The sequence below is a fragment of the Aythya marila genome, assembly GCF_965140915.1.
Source record: "Aythya marila genome assembly, chromosome: 1".
In the NCBI taxonomy this organism is placed as follows: Eukaryota; Metazoa; Chordata; class Aves; order Anseriformes; family Anatidae; genus Aythya; species Aythya marila.
In genome coordinates this window covers 70,012,719-70,030,067 of record NC_139042.1, presented here as the reverse complement: position 1 = coordinate 70,030,067, position 17,349 = coordinate 70,012,719, and the positions used below count along the sequence as shown (strand labels likewise).

Here is a 17,349-nt window from a genome sequence, read left to right as displayed (position 1 = left end):
TTAGTATATCAGTTGACCATATTTCATTTGGTGTGGGTAGTCATAACAGTTCCTCCATGACGTGCTACCACTAAGGACAAATCATGATGGAGGGTTGTGTCTCTGTGTAGGCACTTACATATCATGAGGTTGATGGATGTATGCATACTGCTGCTTAGTCCACAGTCAGTGTTTAAAAGCTGAATACTTGGATTTTGGTCAGCACAGTTAGTACCACACAACTACTGTCCAAAAGTGGATTTGATTAGATACTGACAAATACAAAATCTGGTGGAAGAATGTGTGTTAAATGTGATCAAATACTGGTATAGGCTTGTCTTTTTGTATTTTTCTTTTGTTTGTTTGTTTGATTTATTTTTGTTTTGTTTTCATAAAAAAATGTTTTTCAATTTATTTCTACAATGTGCTTGTTTACAGCTATGATAAGAGTAATTAGTTCAGTACACATGACTTAATGTAAGGATAAATATTCTCTAATCAAGGAAGAGAGTGCTTCTGAAACTAGGCTTTAGCCTACAACAATGTAGAAATGATAAATTAAAATCTTATAGTTGTTTCTAGACTCCTGCATGATTAATTATCTCTCATGTTCTTACTCAAGTCTTCTCTAGGAAACTTTCCTTAAGTTTTTATTAACTTTGATATAATCTCTTGTCTCTATAGTAATTTTAGTCTTTTGTTTATGAGGAAAGCTCACACAATGTTTTAGCGACTATTAATTCAGGAAAGTATGCTACTTTTTTTTTTCTTTTTTTTTTTTTCCCTTTTTTTTTTTTTTTCTGAAGAGATTCTGCTTTAATGTTTTATGTAGTGAAATTCTCAATAAGTTATGTTCAAAACTGCTGATGTTCTTGCACAATATGTATGCTTCCATATTCACCTCTTCTGACCCAATCCTTTCTCCATAAGTGAGAATCATTGCTTTCTGTTGTCATAGAAATAGCTCTTTTACTGATATTTGCATGCATGACTTAACATATGAAGCATTATATTTGCTGATGTTTAAAATGTATGCTTTTTTATTATAGGGAGTGTAAACTTAATGTATTGTGTGTTGTGATTGATCTTTTCAATATGAGGCTAAATAATAGGCTCTAACCAAACCTAGTGAATATTTTAAATGTTTGCCAGCTAACTAGGATGAGTGTGGTCTTTTTCTTCCTCAGGTTCCTGTAGGTACCTTTTGGTATCCTCTACTTCAGTGTATTTGGGATTGAAAGGTTGTTCGTTGCTGAAAAATTGTTCCTAACAAAATCATTTAAAATGGCATGTGTAAACACATCAGAAAGGTCTGAAAAGGCAGTGCTCACATGTTCAAGGTGCAGGAATGGAGTTCTCTCTGTGGACTTCATCCCAAGTCCCCTGAAGACTTTGGAAGTAATAATTTGCAGTTAATGGAAAACAGTAGCTTGTTGTATACTCTTCTGCCACTGACTCTGAATAACACCTGAAGAGTTGTCAGGTCATCGGAGGGAATGGCTGGAGACTCCCACATTTCTTCTTTTCCTCTGCAGCTCTCCTTGTGCTCTTCTGCATGTCCAGGAGGTCAGGGGGAGCCTACTTCTCCTTACACTGCCCAAATGAGTGTAGGAGATTGAAGGTCACATCTCCGCTTACAGCTGTAGTGAAGTACAACTTACCACTGCTTGGGAGCAGTGGCACATCCACAGATTGTGGGGGCTTCTGCAATAGATACCTTTGGCTTGTATACAGACCCTTGTATTTTTTAATGTGTTGGTGGGATCCTTCTCCATCTGCTGTCAGACAGCTAGAGCTTCATCTGTGGACACCATGGCTTGGCAGGACCTGCTCTATCATCTGTGGCAGGGATAGACCTCCTACAGCTCTGGTTCATCTTCTGGGTTACTATGGAGACAGAAATTGTAATTGCTTGAAAGATTAGCAATAGGAAAGTATGACTTTGACTGCAAGTAACGAGCTCAGAAAATGCACACTTCCTCAGAACAAACCTATACTCCTGTGGAGAGAGCCAAAATCTGTATATAAGGCTGTCACAGCAGTAGCCAAGTGGTTAAGAACACAATCTTCTATTTGAAAGATTTCTTTTAATTAAAAAAAAAAAAAAGCCCAGCTGTAGCAAATGTGAAAATGAATGTGACCACAGCTGTAGTTACACAGGAGGCAGGTCATACTCTTCTTTTTATAATGTCAGTTCTATATGGATCTTTCCACATGAATGTTACTTTATGAGTCTTTGAAGGAATCCTCATCAAATACTTTCTACTAAGATTTTGGTTGGTTGGATGCTTTGCCATTTTAAGTTACGGTGTCTCAGAAGAATGAAAGTGTTTCTGCACAAGTACTTTTCTCATCTCTTTGGAAGGAAAGTGAAATGGGAATGTTTATCTTTTGTGCAAAGGTCTATGTGTATGTACATATAAATTCACACATATGTAAATGCAATTTTTTCATGCCTCTTCTCATGATGTATAACATGCTAATGACTTTTGACTCTGAATCATGAGAGAAAAACAATGGGCACAAGTGTTATCCTGCTTACCAGCTCCTCACCTGCACATAGTATAAATTCAGACCCATCTTCAGATCTTAAGAGCAAATCTATTCATAATGTGCTAACCAGCTGACCTAGTGATTAGCTCCTTGGTAATGTTGATGAATTGTTGTAGACTCTTCTGCCACTGACTCTGAATAACACCTGAAGAGTTGTCAGGTCATCGGAGAGAATGGCTGGAGACTCCCACATGAGTGGGAGTCTCCAGAGAGAGACTGCGCTCCATAGGTATGATCAAAGTTCCCATCTGTTTCGATCGTGAAGATAACATTCAAAGTATGAGCTGATCTCAGGTTTTGAAATACGTCACACTGATTACTTTCTTTTATTTACACAGTGTCATAATTGTCAGCCACTTGCAGGGCCAGAGAGCATTGAGAATGATGCTGCTAGCATTTTTGAGCACTGCAGACTTGCTTTCGTAATAGCAAGGACTCTTTAGGCCTTCCCACATTTTGTTTGCAGAAAATCTGAAGCTGATGATCAAATCCTGCTGTAGTGTCTCTGCAGAAGTGTGAGAGGTGCAAAGGTGCTTGCGTTAGGCTTTCTACATTGGGATGATGTTCATTTTTATAATCTGTGCTATTCTTTCATGATTTTTTCCCCCAACATTTCTTTCTAGAGCTTTCAGCCTTCAAGATTTTTTATGCCCTAATTAGCTTTATTGTTTATATTACTCTCATACTCTAATTAGGGTAATCACATCATGGGGGAGTTGAAGCTCTCCTGCTTTTTCTCTAATTATTTTTGTTTTGTCAAGCCTGGCTGTTTCCCGCTGCTTATTTTTGTCCATGTGTTTTTACTCTTTACAAATTGATGTTGTCATGTACTAATGGCTTTCATTTTATCTGAAGAACCTTCCCAATTTTACTATATTGGCCCTTCTTGGCAATCTGTGAAGCTCTGTAGTCCCATTTAAGTATTGCAAGACATATACCAGTCAGCGGGGATAACAGATGCACAGAATAAAGAGAGGGTAATGTCTTTAACTAGCCTTCTGGATTCTTCACTTCATGTTTGGTCATTTAAATAATCTTCCACCAAATCTTGGGCCTCTGCCTGGTCGCCGTAGCTGAAGTTGCTTTGCCTTGCAGCACTGTTTCCACAGTGGTCACTCATTCATGGTAGTGATGTGGACTTACTGTGCACTCTGGGATAAAGAGCAGAACATATCAACTCTGACATGTCTGTGATGAAGCTGAACGTATGCTTACCTGAGGATGTCTACACAAAGTGCCAATTTTTAACTGGCCAGTGTTTCTGTGCTGCTCCAGCTGTTCTGCTATCAGTACTTCAGCTCAGTATTGGGAAGCTTCTGGGTTAAAAGCAGTTTCAGAACTAGTTTTTCTGAATTCACATGTGATTACCATGCAAGAGTCTTTACATAGAGGCAGCATGATCAGCTGTTCCACTCTCCGCTTCCCTTTTCATGCATGTGAGGAGTGGTATGTTACGAGTCCCTGCCCTGCTCACCATGCAGACCTGGGCACTGCGGCAGGACATGGTGGGTTTGTGGTGGCAGCACGCTCTCATCAGCCCTCACTGGTGCTTGAGGATGGGGATTGTTTATCTATCTCTATAGATTTCTATATATATATATACACACAGAAAGATAACACAAAGCAGTTTAGGTAATACACTAACAATTAAATGGAAGAAAATGGATGTTTTTGTAGAAAGTTTTCTGTTTACTGATCTTAGATTTTGCACCTGTCCTACGAGGAAAAGAAGTAAAGTAAGTGTGGAAAGGTTAGTGGTATGTACAATGTAAGGTTAGAGCAGAATAGCATACCATACAATACTTTTTGGAATCTTTTTCTTTCTTTTGTGTGTGTGTGTGTGCATGTGTGAAACAAATGGCATCATTTTTTTTTTTTTTTAACATCGGAAACAGCTAATCAGTCTTTGCATCAGTTAAATTTCTGAATGTGCGAGTTCAAGGCCTACCATCAGAATTTTTATTAAATGTGTCACCTTGGGATGCAAATTCCAAATGTAAAGGAATGCCAGGATCAGCCAGAAGCATATCAGTATTGCTTTTGAGTACACGCTTAAAGTCCTAATAATGTTTTTACTCTCCTTATGGATTCCATTCTGTGAAAGCTCTAGGTAATCTTTTACATCTAAGGCTATGATAAGATTAAAATAGCACTTGCTGTAAAATATAAGAGTTTCTCCACTTAAACATTTTGTGTGAATGATGTTCTCCTATTTAAAAAAGGAAGTACTTTGATAGTTTCAAAGTATGCAATCATCTCTTCACAGATGATGTGTCAGTGCAATGTAGCACCTGAATTCTAATCTGTCCAGCGTTTGACCTGATGTACTGGATAATTCAGTCTCTCTAACACTTTGTTCTCTCTTATTGAGACTGCAAATATGGTGCTTAAAGCAGAGTTTGAAGAAGTACTTTGCCCACTCAAGGCTAAAATAACCATATCCACTTTCTACACAACTAGCATGGCTCCTGAATTGGTAAAACTACTCAACAAGAAAGCTGAAGCATTAACCAGAGGTTTTAATTTTACTAAGTCTGAATTTTTAGAGTTACAGAGTGGCTGAGGTTGGCAGGGCTCTCTGGAGGCCATCAGGACCAAGGCCTGCCCCAGCAGGGCCATCCAGCGCAGGCTGCTCTAAATGGTTCAATTATTTCATCTCTCCCAGATGCTTGCTCCAAAGTCAGACCCCCTTTATTGTGTTTGATTCTCTTCAGCTGTCCCTTAAACTTCAGGATTTAAATTTTAGCAAAAAAAAAAGTAAAAATGCTAAGCTGCAATATGGCAAGACATAGCTCGATCTTGGTTAATTATCTGCAGCACCAGTACCAAGACTTGACAGAAACTGTTTGGAAGTGGTTGTGCTGCAGGGATGATGTACTTCAGATACAACTTTCTTCCCTGTGCAAAGGGAGGCATGGTTGCTGTAGAGTTTACTAGATTTCTGTTATCTACATGTATGACCCAAAGGACACATGTGGAACAAATATTATCCTTTTATTTTGTTTTCTATGGTATACTTACATCAACTTACATGAATATATGTAATTATTTTCCTTAAGATTTTTTTTTTTTTTTTTTTTTTTTTTACAGTGCAATTGTTCCACTGTAAATTTAAGCTCTGTGAAATGTAAGCATCCAAGTGTTGATTATTTGTATATTGCTCATCTGGCATTTGGAGGGAATTTCATTGACTATTTTAGACACCACTTTTAAGATGAGGTAAATTTCTCGTTTGGTCACCATGACTGTAAGGGAGTAACTACTATGACTAGTTCAAGCTTTGTGAAAACCATAAGTTAGGCAAACTCCATTCCTAAATTAAACTAATTAGATGCTCTTGTACCAAAATATTCTGTAGAATTGCAGTGAATTGTTGCAATGCAAACTAACTGTTCTTTTTTCCCTCTCTCCAAAGGTATCACTTCAATTTTTCCAAATTATTCAGCTCAAGGTCAAGAAACACTTGCTTTACAGAGAAGACACCACTGCTGAAGGTCTCCTCAGAGGACAATGGGTTGGTTACTTTCATTTTACTCAAAATACTTTTTTTTTTTTTTTTCTTTTCTAAGTTCTCTTCTATTTAATTGTGCATGGTTCTTTCTTATATCCTGACAGCAAACCTGATGGGAAATAAAGTGAATGTCAGGGGTTGCAAGCAGAGAATTACTTTGGAGGAACTTGAGTGGAAAGAAGGGACTATAAATGGGACAGGGAATGATGTAAGGTCTGAGGTCAGGGTGATTAGAAAGTCCTTAGGACAGGCAGCTGCTCTCATTTGCTTCATGTGGTGTTACATCAGGTGCACTGCAAGATACAGCAGAGCTATGTGCCCAGTTCTGATGAGGATTTTACACACTAAATCCTGAAACATGTATGCCTGGTACTTCAAAATGCTGATTCTCTCAGGTACACCTGAAGCATCATGAGGTCTTTATCTTTGATCTGCTGTCTATCCAGCTGTATCACCAAGGGGAGCTCTGTACTGAATACATGTAAATCTATGTTTTTGTTTTTCCGTTGAAATACATCATAATGAAGCTAAGAATATGTAAGGTCAGTTACATATACTATCTGTTGAAATAAACCACTGTTTTGTTTTATTTATTTTTTTATTTACTGAAAATGCGTGACAGGTTGCTGTGCATGGCTATTCACAATCCAGATTTTACCACAGATGATGATTCATGGGACAACAGCTCTGCAGAATTTGAGCAAAGATTTCAACTGGGAAGTGAAATGACCAGTTTGTCTAGATCTGCTTCTTCTGAGAAATATGAAATCTTGGACAACCTTCATGCCAAGTTCAATTCATCAAAGATGAGGTCTGAATTCAAATCTTCAGTTACATATTTTTTGCATTTTTTTTTTCATTAGTTTTAGTTTTTAAGTATAGCTGGCTAGAAAATGTTTTATTTTCTGCAAATGAATAAAGTAACACTCCATATTTAGGCCATATTTTGCTATTGATAATTTATAAATAAACCCTGATGACATTGATTACAGCCTAATGATCAATAGCCGCTTGTTCTTAGAAGCATTAATCACAACTCCTATTCTAAATTTGAAATTAAATACTGTCTTTGCTTTTAACATTTTGAAAGCCATTTCATAAAAGCCTCAAATATTTGTCTTTAATTAATATATATATATATACATACACAGATTTTTAGGTACTAACAATGATTTCTGGAGTCATGACAGTAGCTTTTCACAAATACACAATGCAAAATATAAACAAGAACTTTTTTTTTTGTCTTTAGGTACATCTATATATTTCACTCTTTGATTACTCTCAAAGTAATCTTTTGCCTCATTTAGGCGACGATGACCTTGAATCTTTTAATGTATTAAAACATGTCAATATAGTAAGAGCTTAAATTCAAATTTTCTCAGGATATTTTCACCTGGGGTTGTAGCTAACAAACTCTTTAATCTCAGATACTAATTCTCTCTGTCTTTTCTGGAGTTTCAGCACTTTCACCTACTTTGGTTTGGACCCTGCTAATAGTGCTAAAGATTTGCATAGAGCCCAGTACTGCATGTCCTCATCATTGATCCATGGAGCTTTTTTGACAAGATGTCCATGCCTCTTTTCCCAATCTGTATGTTGTCTTAGTTCATCACTTCACAATTGTTTTCCTTCTTTCATTGTGCATATGGTACTGTGTGGAGTGCCACTCTCCTGCACCGCTGCTAAACAAATGGAGCAGGAGAATTTCAATGGCTGCAATTAGTGCAATATGAGCAGATGTGAAGAAGTTTGGCAGGCGTCTTTCTTCACGCTCACAGTAGCTTTCCCTGGTATTTCATGGAACAAAGGCATCGAGCGGGAGAGCAGAATCAATTGTTTCCAGTATAGCATACGTTTATAATCTGGAGAGTGGTGTATTTCTCTGGCAGAACTTCCTGTGAAATATTTTCATTGCTATAGTGCTGGTTGTACATATGGGGCCAGCTTCTTGGCTGTCGTAATTCAGCATAACTCTGCTGAGATAATAAATGGAGCTAAACTGCCTGACACCACATGCAGATCAGACTAAAAATCATTTGGTTTAGAACAGGGGGTGAAATCCTTCATAGATTTATACTTCATGCATTTCCAACTGAAGTCAAATAGGATTGCGCTGGAGGCATATATCAGCACAGAGTTTGGCATGCAGTTTGTGCTTGCATCACCGTGCCAGATTAGCACTCTGGAAAGAGACAGATTGCAAAACACGGACGAGTCAAAGGCTCGTCGCTTCTCAACTGTAAGCTGTTAAAAGCACTGCTTCCTTAATACAAAATGCCATGAAAACAAACAGATGGGAGGAAAAGAGGCTTTAAAATTCTACATTTAATAAAATAACCATTTCCAAAAGCTTTTTTTTATTATATCTTGACAGCTCCTTGAGATGAGTTTCTGTTATTTGCAGACAAGTGTTTATAAATTTATGAAGTCTTAATTAATGCTTTTTGATTTCTCTTATGTTTTAAAATCTAGTTATTACTGTTTCTTGGTTCAACAGTAATTTGAATTATTATTATTTGGAATGATAATTTGGAAGTGCAAACAGAAAATACTAAATACATTAAAATTAAACCAATCTGGACTGGGCTTTAGTAGTTCATAACATGATAAGTTCTCAAAAATACTGAAACAGCTGTGATGTGAAGATAGGGAGACTAGACAAGTAGGAGAGAGGCTACATGACAAAGCTAGCACTAGGTATTTTCCATAAATCATACTCAAAAGAATACTAAAAGAATCATCAGCTGAAAGAATTATCAGAATTATGTGGGGTGCTGATAATGACTTTTGCTGTCATTCTTCTCTTTTCAGATCTTTATTATACTCTCTCCCACCCTACCTTGTTTTTTGTTAGAGCAGGGCTCTCTGGTGCTTCTGGAAGAAGCCACCTAGCTGGCTTCCTGTCTTCCTTTGCTTTCTCTGATGTTTCTCCTGTGCAAAGTTCGCATAAACTTGCTACCACTTTTTTTTTTTTTTTTTTTTTTTTTTTGTAGGATGTTTTAGTCCCTTTGTACCAGTTTGACTGTGGCATCATATTTTAATCAGCTACCTTTTTTTTTTTTTTTTTTTTTTTTTTTTTTTTTTTTTTATAAACTCTAGAGGAAGGAATTTTTAGGAAAAAAGTTTTTTCAAAAAATGGGTCTCCGGTCACTCATATTACTTTCAGTCAATGAACTCAATTTAGGGACTTATATCCACTGTGATTAAAAATTATTTCTGACTCCAGATTACTCCACTTTAATATTTTGTTCTATAGCATCTGTCAACAGAGCTATTTATTGCACTGTTCCCTTCTCAACTAATTATCCTAGTGACTTGAAATGTTTTTCTTCTTGCTTGTCATCAGGCTTAAATCAAACCTTGCATTTATCATTCTCTCAGAAAAGCAATGATTTAGCGTTTACTTTTGAAAAAATGTGATGAGAACATCAGTGGCTTCAATTAGTGAAGAGATGTAATAAGGGCAAATAACAAAAAGAGTTCTGTAAATTAAGACATCTGTGTAACATTCTGATGGGCAACAAGAAAATAATTAAAGAGTTGCCTCTTATGGTAAGATAAAAGAGCTGTTAATTTAACAGTGATAAATCTTAAGATTTCTTACTTGAGAGCATAATTTTTCAACATTTGAATTTAGAGTTATTCTTGCTTAACCCACTCCGTAGTAAGCTCTGACACTTCAGAAGATTTTATGGCATTGAATCTCCAGAACTGGGCATTCCCTCAAAAGGAACAGATGTGCTATGGAAAAAAAATTGAGTTTTGCTAGACGGTTTATGTAGAGATGCTCACACAGCATATTTGGTTTGAAGATATACTATTAAAACTGGGAGATTATTAAAGCTTGCTCTTGTCTTCAAACTATCTTTTCAGGATGCCTATTGGGCATCCTATGAATAACTTTCAGGATGCATATTGGAAGTCTGGTTTTGGGGAATTCGTTCATGACAGTACCCCTCTATGCAGCAATCTGTCATTTCTGCTCAGATGTGTCACCCTCCTGCAGTGGCTATGGTTTCCTTTGCAGCCCTGGGAGAGGTCAGGGAGAATTAAAGGTGCTTTGGGTCTCTTGGGAGCCATCAGTAGCAGCAGGGAAGTGGCTCCAGGTCCCAGCACCAGCTCATGCTGCAGCATTCACTTGGCTTTCCTGAAGGGTAAAACTTCCTTCCCATGCATTAAGAGCAGTCTGGTGGCAGAGTGGGGACAGAAAGCCCTTATAGTCACCAGGGCTTCCTAATCCTTTGCTGACCCTGTGTAGTTGTGTTCACACTCTGACATGGTGTGATATCACTTCTAAGTGCTCAACATGGTATTTCTGAAATGGCAGAACAATTAAGAATACTTTTTATTTTATTTTATTTTATTTTATTTTATTTTATTTTATTTTATTTTAATAACCATACAGTAAATACATGTTTCTTACTTTTCAGGTGCTGTCTAAAATTCCTGAAAGTTTCAGGTCTTTTTATCTTTGTAGTTGTCTGCTCTGTAAGTATTGAATTGGCAATCCTTTCCCCCTCTTTCTATTAAATTTCTTACAATTAGTTTAAAACAAGTTGTGATATTTGGTCTTTGGTAATAAAAAACTGTATCAAGGGTGGGAGGAAGATGGCAAAAAAAACACAAAACAACAAACACAAAAATGTTGTGCAGGTTCTTATGCCTAATCAGACAACTGCTCAGTGCACTAGCCACCACCCTGGACAATGTAGTAGGGCAGGTAGCTGGGTTTGAGCAGTCAGTTTTAACTTAAATTTGTGTGTCCTCAGTGTTTCCTTCTTGAATTTAAGACGGGTCTTCAGATGTTGCTTAAAACTTGGGGAATGTTGGTAGGTTTTTCCTCTAGAAAAATGTGTGTCTCCTCCTATAGCCCTTTGAGCAGCCATTCTCTCATGGAAGCCACTAAAATGTATAAAAAATTTTTGTGTCCTCTGCTTTTCTGAGTGGCTGCTGAAAAAGGGCAGCTGGGAGCAGTTCCCACCAGTGAGCACTAGCAGTCAATAAGAGTAGGCAGGAACTCCCCAGAATATGAGTGTTGAAAGGAAAATCTACAAAAATACAAGAGAAGATCTGTGCTCTCTAGGCAGACCAGAGACCCCAGCATGTCTTTAAAAAAACCTCTCCCGTTCTCAGTTCTTTTTTTCTGACTTCTCTCTTTTTCACCACTCTGTTCTCCTTCCTTCTTCCTCTGGTTGACTTTGTCATTCTATGAGAAATGTTCTCTCCTTGGCTTTGTTTGCTGATATACTCCAGGCAAGATTTTGTTTTCCTGTCCTGTTCCCAGCACTTTTCAGTCTGTTTTCCTCTCCTTCCCTCTCCCACTAGAGCTGTTCTTAGTCTTCATTGTACCTCCCTCTCCATGTAAATTCATCACCATTTTGGCTGTTAATTTCACCCATCCTGTGATGCTGTGAGACAGCTAGTTGAAGAGGTTAAGTTCCTTTGTCCTAAGAAACACTTGGATGGCATATATTGAACTTTGACAGTAAGTATTATGTGTCCTTGATATGTGTCTCTGGGCCACTTATCAGCTGTGGGGGAAGCATACCTGAAAATATGGAAAGCAATCTTAAGATTTAATGTACTGTTTGAAAGAATCTTCTGTAAGTTTCTAAAATAAGCTTAACAGGTCTTTTTGAGTTTTTGTATTATTAATGTATATTTGATTTTTATCCTCATCCTAGGTTTTATTTGGCATTTATCCAGATCAAGGTATGTCCTGGCAGATGTTGGCTGTCTCGCCTCTGGAAAGCTTCTGTATCCTTCTTTCATTGAAGAAAACTGAACTGGTTTCATTGATAAAGTGGTTGAATGGCTGTTTTCTCGCTTATGCCCAGGAAGGATTTAGTGTCCTCAGAGCCTGGGCTGCACTTAGACTCATTACTTGATGCAAAGCACAGTCATGCTCCACATTTGAGCTATAATGTATAGCACCTGTCTGGGATGTCTTGTGGTTCCCATCCAGTTAAGTTCCATCTCTTTGTATGAAACCTGAGGTGTGTAAGTGGGACCTAGTGGGATCAAGCCCCAGAAAATAGCTCTGACCATGACTAGCACATGCCCCTGGCTGTAGCAACTGCTCTCCAGGCCACTTGCTCTGGATGCTGTCCATGCTCTCCATGCTGTCATCTGTAGCATGTAGGGTATAATGTACTTGGACCATGATGCTACTCAGTGAACTCCTTCAAAAGCAGCAAACTAGGTGATTCACAGACCTGTTTCCAGAACAGCTTAGCACAGGCATATGTTTAGTTTTGTGCATCTGTAGATATTTTTCAGTGGAGGTGTGGAATCTTTCTTTTCTTTTCTTTTCTTTTCTTTTCTTTTCTTTTCTTTTCTTTTCTTTTCTTTTCTTTTCTTTTCTTTTCTTTTCTTTTCTTTTCTTTTCTTTTCTTTTCTTTTTTCTTTTTTTTTTTTTTTTTTCCATGTAAAATTGCTCAATAGTGAATTTAAGTCCACAGATCTTCAACAAACTCTTCAAAAGAACAAGCAACAGAATAATCCAAAATAAAAATGATTCATTGCAGGTGAATGCAGACCTGAATGTCAAAGGTCTTTGAAGGATGAGCATTCAGTTAGTAAACAAACAAAAATCACATTTCTTATTCTCAATATATTTCTAATTTTATCACTTTGGTCTACAATTTACTTGTTTATTATTTCACTAATGTTAGAAGATGATTCAAGCTACAGATATACTTTATGGGCTCCTGGGAAGTGTCTTGTTCTGAAAAAGTGTGATTATTACATTTTAAAAGAGTGATTTCTTCTGCTTAACTGGGCAGGTCTGTAGCTTTGAGCAGGGAAAGTCCACTTTAAATAGCTTTGATTTTTAGCATTCTCACTATTGCAAATAATGACACAATATTACATGACTGCTAGGGTAAATGAGGAAGAAAATGTCTTGAGGGCCATTTATAATTAGAAGTGGAGATTGTTTTTTGGAGGAGTGCAAGTGAATAGGACCAGTGGGACCAGTGACAACTTCAATGGTAAACTCCCATCAGTATCTTGTTCACACCGGTACTTTTTTCCTCTTTGAAACTGTTGTTGAAAGGTCCTATTTACATATGCATTTGGTCTTGAACAGCACCAGAGCTGTAATGACAGAGACTGCCAAATCAGGGTGCATTGGTGGCAAGTCTTTGAGTTCAAATTTTAGTCAGCTCTCAGAGCATAACTTGAGGATTAGATGTCTTTCCACAGATGTTGGGTTAGAACCATAGCTTCTGCATTGTGCCTGTTGATTCTGCAGCCAGTTATACTTTTTGCTTGTTTCAGGAAATGCTGTTGGGACTGGGATATGAAGACAAAAACAAGTATTCCCAGATTTCGCATTTTACCTGTCATGTCAGGATGCTCTAGCCAAGTAGCTGTCAGACAGAATACAGCATCCCCCTTCTTTACTTGACAAACCTGGAGCTGCATCTTCTTAGTTTGTGTCATATGTGTTGAAAACTGGATGTTCTGTCCTTGCATTCCTACCTGAGGTCAATGAGATAGGAGAAAATATGTGAGAAGAAAGCTATGCTTCATTTTCAAGGTGACACAGCAATTCAAGCAGAAGGGTCAAGGAGGAAGATTTCATTCCTAAATGAGGTTTTGAAAAGGCATGAGCAATTCTGAATGTCATCTCACCATTGCTGCTAGTCTTCATTTATGCAGATGTAAGCTCATGTGTTTGTCCTCCACTTGGTCACACAGTGAAGAAAGTTTTCACCTTTTTGGCTAGACTTGAGTAATGCTAACCATTCACACACAAATGTCAAATATGCGATTTATTCTGGCTGACAGACTGTAGTATTCTCAGTGGATACTGAGCACTACTCTCTGAACATCTACAAGAATTTCATGGTAGGCAGGCAGGTGTGTTGCAACTGTCCTTGTCACAAAACCCTCAGAGGTTATTATACAAGACTGCCTTGGGTGAGAAAGAAGTGTCCTAGCTCATATGATGCTAAATTATGCAAATGAACACTTTGCCTCTTGTAGCTCAGTTCTTAGAAAGCTGTTAAAAAGTGTCAAATTGGTACTAAGTGCCGTATACTCATTATGCTTTAAAAAAATAAAATCCTTAATTTCTATGCTTTTCCAGAAAAGCCCATGTAAATTGATTTCTGTTTTGAGTATGTACAGTCTCATGTATACAATGTCTGCATACACTAGAAAAATCTATGAAATCTAAAGCCAAAGATGGAAATATTTTTAAAATCAAACTGAGTAGTCCCTTTGGACTTCATTCATTAGTGCCACTTTTTTTTTTGTTGTTTTTTTTTTTTTTTTTTTGTTTGTTTTTTTCTTTTCCTGTCATGGCCATTAGATCTCAGACCTGGTGGGACTTTCAGTCTCTGGCTGTTGGGAGAGACTTGCTGGCATGGGGGTGACCTGCTTTTAATGTGATGTCTCTGTAGCCCTTTTCCATTGCTTTAGTTCCTTTTTGATGTTTCCGTAGTTTAATCTATTGCTTGGATTTACTCTATTTTTTTCCCCCTCACTGTCTTCTGTGTCTTTTCTAATAGCTCACTTGTATTGCCCTTTGCTTTGTCCATCCCCATGGATACAAACCTGACACGTAGCACTGAGGAGTGCTGGCTACAGTTTCTGAACACAGCAGCTTGCCTCCCCTGAATTAATAGAAGCTTTCTGAGTACTTAATATATTTTTTAATACTGGTTTCGCTATTGCCACCAGATCCAAGTTCAGTTGACTTAGTATAATTTTTCAAAGTAGTGGCAATATTGTTCCTTTTTGAAAACACTCGGAATTTATTTGCTTATAAATTCTAACAGTAAACTGTTTAATAGCAGAGAGAAGTAAGTTTAGTATAAAGCCAGGTTGAAAGACCCTCTTCTGCAGGAAGTAAGATTCAATACCTCTATTAATGTATATCTATGCAGCATTTTCAGACCTTTGCTGAAAGGCTGTATGTTAAATGGAACACATCAATAATTAATAAGATGATGTACCTTTGGAAAGTGGACATAAATAAAAATAGAAGAGATATTTCCTAGTTTAGTTACAGATACCTATTCTAACACATGAACGTATTTATTTTCTGTAACTCTTTTGCCATTCAAACTTTGAAGTAACCTCGGTACCTTAGCTGGTTGACCACAGAAAGAATGAGAACTATTCCCACAATTCTTTCCTAACCATGTAAGTTTTCAGTCTTAAGAATGTTCTGAAATGCTTACAATACTCTGTGTTTATTCCTTCACTTCTAAACTATTCTGCCCTGACCTAAGTAAAATTTTAAATATTTCTCAAACAGTAGGGAACAGACAGCTGGAGCAGAGCTGTGCATTAACCTGTAGAATTGAACAAGGCTTTATGAAATTAAAAAGTAATGGGGATTTGTGGATGTTACTGAGGAATTACGCAATCAAACTCTACCTGTCATTTAAAGAAGTGTCTGTCTCCCTAATGGACTGTCTTCTTTTCTTTCACTGCACCTGATACAATTATTGCTATTTCTTCACTTCTCAATAGTAGAAACTTTGGCTTTTTACAAGAAAAGATAAATCTTCCAGTGCAGTACTGGGGTGATGGGTCTCACACCTACCTCTTAGAGTTGTGAATTTCCATCTTTACTCTGTCCCTGACAAGTATTTCATTTACAATCTTGTTTGCTTCCCTCTCAAGAACATCTGTACTTGTGCCAGTTACTGCTATAGGTGAGGGAAAGTTAGGTTAGTCTAGGTGCAGCAATTCCATTTTCCCTTTTCAGATTTCTTGTCAGAACTTACTTCGGGTCCAGCTATTGTGGACCTGAAAACTAATAATAACTGGAGAGAGGACTTTGAATTCTTTCTGAGTCTGCCCCCAAATTTTTCTTTTTTTTGAATGTATTTTAAATACTTTCAGTCCTGATCTAATTGTTTGCTTTATATGCTTGACATCTTCTCATTAAAAATTTTGGAGTGAGAACTGACACTTTGCAAGGTATATATTTCCACAGCACCTACAGTAGGGGTTCCTTACTCACTTGCTCCTGAAATATTATCACCACAAAACAAAAGTTAGAGAAAATACTCTCAAGTTGTGACTGAACATGTCTCTGGTCATCCGAAAAACTATAGATATCAAATTGACTAGTCAGTAGCTATTTCATCTGGCTTAGCTCTATTCTCAGTGGCTCTGAGCAATTTAAACATGCCCCATCCAGTGTTAAGATCTCAAATTCTCAAGTAGAAACTGTATCTCAGTAATATATTGAAATATATTACTGAAATATATATATGAAATATATTTCATAGGCTAGATTTCTTATTTTATTTGAATTCAGTGGAACCATTTAGAAAAATTCCACATATGGAAATTGATAGGAGAGGCTTTAGACAGAGAAGACGAAGATATGCTGACCTTAATATCAAATTCCTCTATTAGGTTGCATGAGTTTGAATGGTGGGTCAAATATATTAATCAAGTAGCAAGAAAAGGTCACTAGGTAAACTTGTAATCATGCCATGACCATTAATGACACTGAAAATCACCTTTTCTGCTCCTTGAACCAGAGGTATTTATAGAAAGAACAACTATGAGGCAAAGAGCATGTACAGAATTTATCAGACTTTCAACATCCATGGAAGTTAAAAAAAAAAAAAAAGGGTTCTTTTTCCAAGAAACATAATTTAAATGAATGAATGAATGAAACAGCTTCTCAAATCCCTTTGATTCTTTTTTCTCTTTGAATTTATTTTGTTTGTTACTTTAGCCCTCTACTGTCAGACACTCCTTGGTAATTTTTTCCTTGCAGAACACATTTAAAAATGGTTTAAGTTTGTTGTTGCTCTTGGAAACAAACTAAGCATTTTGACCCACAGGCAGTGTTCAAGCTGCTAAGTAGATGGATGAAGATGAGGACCACGTACAGTGGCAGGCAAAGAAGCAGAATATCAAAGTATGGTTGAGAAAATGTTATGAAAAATAGTTTATTAAGAACTCATAAAACTTCTGAAGAGTTATGGAGAATTCTTCAGATAGGGAAACCAACAGTTATAGAAGAACTTGTGTTTCTACATGCTACGTTTTGAAGGGATGATGTAAAAACACCCTAACTAGTTACAGCAATCTGCTTTACATCAAGAGAGAAAATTGAAAAATGCAGAAATAATCCCAGGGCAACATGTAAAAATGTAGTAAGGTCCAGGAGAAATGTCTTTTAAAACCAGCAAAACCAAAGAAACCAGCCTGAGCAATGTGGTCATAAATCAGAATCAATAGCATACATGTACATGCATATCAGAAACTTGGTGAAAAATAATCAATAGTTGTAATAATGTCAAGCTACATTTTACGGTAGACAG

The 17,349-nt window shown here is 37.1% G+C and overlaps 1 protein-coding gene across 1 annotated transcript in view; it reads left to right on the top strand.

Moving 5' to 3' along the window:
- Positions 1-17,349, top strand: part of OCA2 (OCA2 melanosomal transmembrane protein) — a gene marked incomplete at both ends in the record, with an annotated part of 186,299 nt that overhangs the window by 16,364 nt on the left and 152,586 nt on the right. The window contains 4 exons of the mRNA XM_082773952.1: positions 5,948-6,046; positions 6,666-6,854; positions 10,474-10,531; positions 11,728-11,800. Coding sequence (XP_082630078.1) covers positions 5,948-6,046; positions 6,666-6,854; positions 10,474-10,531; positions 11,728-11,800 — 419 coding nt within the window. The remainder of the gene's footprint in view (positions 1-5,947; positions 6,047-6,665; positions 6,855-10,473; positions 10,532-11,727; positions 11,801-17,349) is intronic.